Source organism: Triticum urartu, chromosome 7 (genome assembly GCF_003073215.2).
Source record: "Triticum urartu cultivar G1812 chromosome 7, Tu2.1, whole genome shotgun sequence".
Classification (NCBI taxonomy): Eukaryota; Viridiplantae; Streptophyta; class Magnoliopsida; order Poales; family Poaceae; genus Triticum; species Triticum urartu.
In genome coordinates, this window is record NC_053028.1 from 92,475,971 (window position 1) to 92,483,984 (window position 8,014).

The window sequence follows — 8,014 nt, forward strand, 5'->3', positions numbered from 1 at the left end:
TGGATGTCTGAGGGTACGAGTACCCACTCTACTGTTGAGGAATGGGCGAAGCTGATCAATGCCCCAGAGGAGCAAGCAGATGACTTGGACATTTATGCCAAGAAAAAGATGGACCACAACTCCATGTCCAACATGTACAAGGAGATTCCGAATGAAGCACTTGACACGTTCAAGTTTGGCTCAGTGCATTATCTGCTCCGGATTGCCTACGATCAACTGGATCCTTAGGCACACCCTTCTCCCAAGTCTGGAGATCACAAGATGATCAGAGGTCACCGCGATCAATTTGCTTCATGTTTTTGACGTGCTCAAAAATTCAAGTCATTTGAGCCTTATAGTGGAAACAATCAAAAGGATTGCGGCAGATCAGAAGAGGAGCTGTGGATATGCCCCTCAGATTCAGGAGCTCATCAACTCCAAGATGGGCACGGGCGTATATTTGTTGGATAAGGAACACCTGCCCATCCGTCCAGATTTGAGAACAATGAAGTTGTGATGACAGAGAATGAACCATCATGCCCTTGCACAAGCTCAGAAGGAGAAGGCGAAGAAGGAGAAAGCTGCCAGGATGCCTACTCAAGCGGAGGCATCTGACTATTCTTCAAGACCAAACAAGAGCAGCTCAGTTTACTTGATTGCGTCCACCCCGCGGATTGAGCAGAGTATAGTCACCCTGAATCAGAACCAGGCGAGTTTAGAGAGGATCATGGAACAGAGGTTCTATGACTTGGACATCAAGGTAACAGAAGTTCAGTCTGCAGTGGAGCAGCTCCAGGAGGACATGAATGAGAGGAGAGGCAGGACCACGACTCATGCGTTTGCGAGGGTACCACGAGGTCCGAGGTCGTCTGCACTGCCAGTTGCTGACACCAGAGCTACAACATCTGCACCAGCCACAGCCTCAGTTCCACCAGCTCCAGCATCCACTTCAGCTTCCACTCCGACCACGTCTACCGAAGGCTTCGTCCTTGGAGTGATCCGGACTCCACCACCACCTGAAGATCAAGCCTGAGCGTCGACTTAGCACTATGCATTTTCTAGGAACTTTTTGGTAACTTGTTGCCAAAGGGGGAGAAAATGTATAGATCATAGGCTTCGAGAGAGAGGTGTTGCTTTATTCTCTCTTGTTTTATTTGGTGGTTTCTTCGAACTTTGTTTGCTTGTGTGTGAGATACTACGTCCTTATGCCTGTGAGACATCGATGATCATGTGTTTGATCATAAGCTACACTTAATGTTTGCTTGATGCTTGCTTAAATATTATCATTCTATCTATCGTTTGTGATCATTCACTATTCTTGGTGATGAGTGCATGTATTTCAATCTTATCATTTTTGAGCGCTCCACCAAGATGTATGTGACATGGAAGAGTAACCCATGATCTAACTCTTTGTGCATTTGCAGTCCAAAGCAAATTTTAAATATGCACAAATTTAGGGGGAGCTCTTACTTATCACATACTTCTCAAAGCGACGATATATTTCATGCTTATTATCATTGTCGAAGCTTTGATCTATATGTTGTCATCAATTACCAAAAAGGGGGAGATTGAAAGTGCAACTATCCCTAGGTGGTTTTGGTAATTCATAACAACATATAGCTCATTGAGCTAATGCTATTCCAAGATGATTATTTCAGGAAAGCTCAATGATTGGCATGGCATGGATGTGAAAGTGGAACCCTCAAAATGCTAAGGACAAGGATTGGCTCAAGCTCAAAAGCTCAAGACTCTTCATTTTATATTTTAGTGATCCAAGATCACATTGAGTCCATAGGAAAAGCCAATACTATCAAGGAGGGATGAGGTGTTGCTTAATGAGCGTCTTGCTTCATGTGCTTAGTGATATGCTCCAAAACCCTCAACTACTTTCCCATATCCACATATGACCTAAACCCTAAGCCAAACTCGGTCCTACCGATTCTTCCTATCCGGCGCCACCGAGTTTCACTTGTCATTAGCCACTGCCAAACCCTAGCACTTCGGTTCTACCGATAAGGATCTCGGTCCCACCGAGATGGGGTTGCAAACTCTCTGTTTCCCTTTCGTAACTTTTCGGTCCCACCGAAAGAGCGAATCGGTCCCACCGAGATTGCAATGTAAACTCAGTGTTTCCCTTTGTAACTTTTCGGTCTCACCGAGTTCCACTCGGTCTCACCGAAAGAGCAAATCGGTCCCACCGAGTTTGCCTGACCAACTCTCTGGTTAGCTAATTACCAAATTCGGTCTCACCGAGTTTGTGTAATCGGTCTCACCGAGATTACGTTATGCCCAAACCCTAACCATATCGGTCCTACCGAGTTGCATGTCAGTCCCACCGAAATCTCTAACGGTCACTAGGTTTACATATTTCGGTCCGACCGAGTTTTGATTCGGTCCCACCGAGATTAAATTGTGTGTAACGGTTGGATTTTGTGTGGAGGCTATATATACCCCTCCACCTCTTTCTCATTCAGTGAGAGAGCCATCAGAACACACACATCATTCCAACTCATATGTTCTGAGAGAGAACCACCTACTCATGTGTTGAGACCAAGACATTCCATTCCTACCATATGAATCTTGATCTCTAGCCTTCCAAGTTGCTTTCCACTCAAAATCTTCTTTCCACCAAATCCAAATCCTATGAGAGAGAGTTGAGTGTTGGGGAGACTATCATTTGAAGCACAAGAGCAAGGAGTTCATTACCTACACACCATTTGTTACTTCTTGGAGAGTGGTGTCTCCTAGATTGGCTAGGTGTCACTTGGGAGCCTCCGACAAGATTGTGGAGTTGAACCAAGGAGTTTGTAAGGGCAAGGAGATCGCCTACTTCGTGAAGATCTACCGCTAGTGAGGCAAGTCCTTCGTGGGCGATGGCCATGGTGGGATAGACAAGGTTGCTTCTTCGTGGACCCTTTGTGGGTGGTTGCTTCTTTGTGGACCCTTCGTGGGTGGAGCCCTGTGTGGACTCGCGCAACCGTTGCCCTTGGGTGGAGCCCTGTGTGGACTCGCGCAACCGTTACCCTTCGTGGGTTGAAGTCTCCATCAACGTGGATGTAGGATAGCACCACCTATCCGAACCACGGGAAAAACATCCGTGTCTCCAATAGCGTTTGAATCTCCAAACCCTTCCCTTTACATTCTCGCAAGTTGCATGCTTTACTTTCCGCTGCCCATAAACTCTTTGCATGCTTGCTTGAATTGTGTGATGATTGCTTGACTTGTCCTAGAATAGCTAAAATCTGCCAAGAACTAAAATTGGGAAAAGGTTAAGTTTTTATTTGGTCAAGTAGTCTAATCACCCCCCCCCTCTAGACATACTTTCGATCCTACATCGAGTGTTAATCACATGGTAATTGTGAACTAGATTATTGACTCTAGTAAACTCTTTGGTGTTAGTCACATGGGGATGTGACCTTGAGTGTTAATCACATATCGATGTGAACTGGATTATTGACTCTAGTGCAAGTGGGAGACTGTTGGAAATATGCCCTAGAGGCAATAATAAATTATTATTATTATATTTCCTTGTTCATGATAATCGTTTATTATCCATGCTAGATTGTATTGATAGGAAACTCAGATACATGTGTGGATACATAGACAACACCATGTCCCTAGTAAGCCTCTAGTTGACTAGCTCGTTGATCAATAGATGGTCACAGTTTCCTGACCATGGACATTGGATGTCGTTGATAACGGGATCACATCATTAGGAGAATGATGTGATGGACAAGACCCAATCCTAAGCCTAGCACAAGATCGTGTAGTTCGTATGCTAAAGCTTTTCTAATGTCAAGTATCATTTCCTTAGACCATGAGATTGTGCAACTCCCGGATACCGTAGGAGTGCTTTGGGTGTGCCAAACGTCACAACGTAACTGGGTGGCTATAAAGGTACACTACAGGTATCTCCGAAAGTGTCTGTTGGGTTGGCACGAATCGAGACTGGGATTTGTCACTCCGTGACGGAGAGGTATCTCTGGGCCCACTCGGTAGGACATCATCATAATGTGCACAATGTGATCAAGGAGTTGATCACGGGATGATGTGTTACGGAACGAGTAAAGAGACTTGCCGGTAACGAGATTGAACAAGGTATCGGGATACCGACGATCGAATCTCGGGCAAGTATCGTACCGCTAGACAAAGGGAATTGTATACGGGATTGATTAAGTCCTTGACATCGTGGTTCATCCGATGAGATCATCTTGGAACATGTGGGAGCCAACATGGGTATCCAGATCCCGCTGTTGGTTATTGACCGGAGAGTCATCTCGGTCATGTCTGCATGTCTCCCGAACCCGTAGGGTCTACACACTTAAGGTTCGGTGACGCTAGGGTTATGAGATATTAGTATGCGGTAACCCGAAAGTTGTTCGGAGTCCCGGATGAGATCCCGGACGTCACGAGGAGTTCCGGAATGGTCCGGAGGTAAAGAATTATATATAGGAAGTGTATTTCGGCCATCGGGACAAGTTTCGGGGTCACCGGTATTGTACCGGGACCACCGGAAGGGTCCCGGGGGTCCACCGGGTGGGGCCACCTGCCCCGGGGGGCCACATGGGCTGTAGGGGTGTGCGCCTTGGCCTATATGGGCCAAGGGCACCAGCCCCAAGAGGCCCATGCGCCAAGAGATAAGGAAAGGAAGAGTCCTAAAGGGGGAAGGCACCTCCGAGGTGCCTTGGGGAGGAGGGACTCCTCCCTGGCCGCACCCTTCCTTGGAGGAAGGGCCAAGGCTGCGCCCCCCTCTCCCTTGGCCCTATATATAGTGGGGGGAAGGGAGGGCAACAACCTAAGCCCTGGCGCCTCCCTCTCCCTCCCATGACACATCTCCCTCCTCCCGCAGCGCTTGGCGAAGCCCTGTTGGAATCCCGCTACTTCCACCACCACGCCGTCGTGCTGCTGGATCTCCATCAACCTCTCCTTCCCCCTTGCTGGATCAAGAAGGAGGAGACGTCGCTGCTCCGTACGTGTGTTGAACGCGGAGGTGCCGTCCGTTCGGCGCTAGGATCATCGGTGATTTGATCACGACGAGTACGACTCCATCAACCTCGTTCTCTTGAACGCTTCCGCGCGCGATCTACAAGGGTAGTAGATCCACTCCTCCCTCGTTGCTAGATGACTCCATAGATAGATCTTGACTCCATAGATACAAGATTGAAGACTTCGTCTCGTGTCCGGATGGGACTCTACTTGGCGTGGAGGGCAAGCTAGGCAATACGGATATGTGTATCTCCCCCTTTGTAACCGACCTTGTGTAACCCTAACCTATCCGGTGTCTATATAAACCGGAGGGTTTTAGTCCGTAGGACAACATACAATCATACCATAGGCTAGCTTCTAGGGTTTAGCCTCTCCGATCTCGTGGTAGATCTACTCTTGTACTACCCATATCATCAATATTAATCAAGCAGGACGTATGATTTTACCTCCATCAAGAAGGCCCGAACATGGGTAAAACATCGTGTTCCCTGCCTCCTGTTACCATCCGCCTTAGACGCACAGTTCAGGACCCCCTACCCGAGATCCGCCGGTTTTGACACCGACAGTCGCCGTCACCGGCATCAACAACATTTTTTTGCAAGGATTTCTCTAGGAGCCAAACACGACCAAATCGCCTGAGATCCAAGACCTAGCACACCTCCGGCCGCCGACGCAGGCCACGAGAGGGGAGCAGAGCACCCCCGACTTACCACGAAAAGGAGCAGAGCCCGTCGCCGTGGATCCTGGGACTCCCTCCACCTCCCCTTCCCCCGTACAAGCAGGACTGCCCAGAACAAGAGCTTGCCATAAGGACCAACACGGCACAGTCGCGAACGAGGGGAGGGGTGCATGAGAAACGCCGCGGCCCGCCAAATTTGGAGCAACACGGGGCAGCAGGGCCAGCACCGGCCGCGCACGGCGCGTCACCCTCCAGCCGCGCGTCCCCAGGCCTCCACACCAGCGCCGCCAGCCACGGGACGCCGCAGCCGAGCCAGCGAGCAGTCCCCGCCCGAGGCACCGCGCCCCCAAGCCGCCGCCAAAATCCACCCACTCGCAGCTCCGCGCCCACGCGACGTAGCCCCACGACGCCGCCGCTGAAGCCGGAAGCCGCCGGGACCAGGCCCCGCTCGCAGATCGACGCGCCGGCCAACAAGTGACCCCCGTCGTGCCCGAGAGCCGCCCGTTGACGCGAGGAGGATCCCTGCCGCTGCCGTCAGCCGCGCGGCTTTGCCCCACGACGTCCTCCGGCAGCGGCAGAGAGGATGGACCGGCGGCGGCGACACTAGCTAGGGTTGGGGGGCCGCCCGAGTCGCCCGCACAGGGCGGGGGGGGGGGGTGAGATCTTGTCGGTATCTAAAACTTTGTTTCTTATGATACGTTTGCTTATGATACGTATGCTTATATGATACGTACGAAGGAAAGAAAGGGAATAACAGTGATGCATTGCATTCGAGCAGGTTTCTTGTATATTATATTCAGATCTCCAAAACAGTTCGTATGAAGGAATGAGAATCTGTCATTGGAGGACATGCTACGGCAATGCAGCAGGTATTCAAGTGAATTGATATTCACAGTGAATTAGTGACTTATCTTGTTTTTGGGTTTGGTATACACCATAAAAAAGTCAGTTCCTTGCAGACTAACCGAGACAACCATTCTCATTTCGATAGAGAAAATTCCACAGACCCCATAAAATATTTCAATACATTCTGGCCTTTGATACCTACGGGTTTAATCTGACACGACACGGCAGTTCTGGACGGCCCGCCCAGCCCAAAATTTCGGGCTGCGCACAGCTCTGACCCAGCCCGCCAATCCACCGGTCCAAGCTTTCGGCCACGTCACCAGTCCGCGGCATCCCTCACCCGGATCGCCATCTCGACCGTCCCTCCATCCGCATCCAACGGCAGGCAGACGCCTCCTCCACCCTCTCGTCCCCGTTAAAACGCCCCTCGCCCCTCCACGCAAATCACATCACCAGGCACCAGCAGCCACCACCGTTCCTCCGATTCCACCACATCCGCTCGCAGCTCGAGATCGTGAGCCATGTCCGGGCGCGGCAAGGGAGGCAAGGGGCTGGGCAAGGGCGGCGCCAAGCGCCACCGGAAGGTGCTGCGCGACAACATCCAGGGCATCACCAAGCCGGCGATCCGCCGTCTTGCGCGGCGTGGCGGCGTGAAGCGCATCTCGGGGCTCATCTACGAGGAGACCCGCGGCGTGCTCAAGATCTTCCTCGAGAACGTCATCCGCGACGCCGTCACCTACACCGAGCATGCCCGCCGCAAGACCGTCACCGCCATGGACGTCGTCTACGCGCTCAAGCGCCAGGGCCGCACCCTCTACGGATTCGGCGGCTAGGTCCTGCCGACTGTCGCCTGTCTCTGTCGCCGCCTGCAGATCCGCAAAGCTTGATGGAACTCTGACTTTTTCAGTTCGCTGTTTACTCTGTCTGTGTAGTTCGAACTGAATCGTGGAACAAAGTTATTTGCATATCTTGTTGGAAATGAAACTTGCCTGTCAGCATGTCGTAAATCTGATTCTGTTCGATATTGGGTACGATTGTTGTTTCCCTTGTGATGCTTGGGCCCCGGATGAATCGAACTTGTTTGCAGGCTAATTTGTAATCTGATGAAAAAACGCCATTAAACAATTGTGTATCTTGATTCAGGAACATCATTTGCTTTGTTTTTGCATCTGATCCATATGTACTGGACACCATCAATGTTACTTCTGTGGTGCAATGTCTGTAATGGAGATGCTGCATTTCATCACCGAGTTCTTGCTTGAGTGGCTATCCTTGACCTGAGTTTTGAGTGTACAAATTTGCTCTCTGACTTGTAATGTGAGACTATCTCAAAGTGACCAACCCATGATGTGGTTCGTGCTAACTGCTACTCCAATAAATTAATCAGGATCATCATTTGCGCTTTATTTCTGTTGATTTTTATTACAGTAACATTTTAACTGCTTGAACTATGTTTCCAACTGCGGAATTTCCAATACAGATACACGATACCCTCTTGGTAGTGACACAACTTCATCCTTCGGT

General features: G+C 50.2%; 1 protein-coding gene across 1 annotated transcript; it reads left to right on the top strand.

Moving 5' to 3' along the window:
• The first annotated feature begins 6,932 nt into the window (after positions 1-6,932).
• Positions 6,933-7,497, top strand: LOC125521120 (histone H4). The gene has a single exon (XM_048686168.1). It carries the CDS (start codon positions 7,012-7,014, stop codon positions 7,321-7,323), a length of 312 nt encoding a protein of 103 aa, XP_048542125.1. The 5' UTR covers positions 6,933-7,011; the 3' UTR covers positions 7,324-7,497.
• The last annotated feature ends 517 nt before the right edge of the window (positions 7,498-8,014 follow it).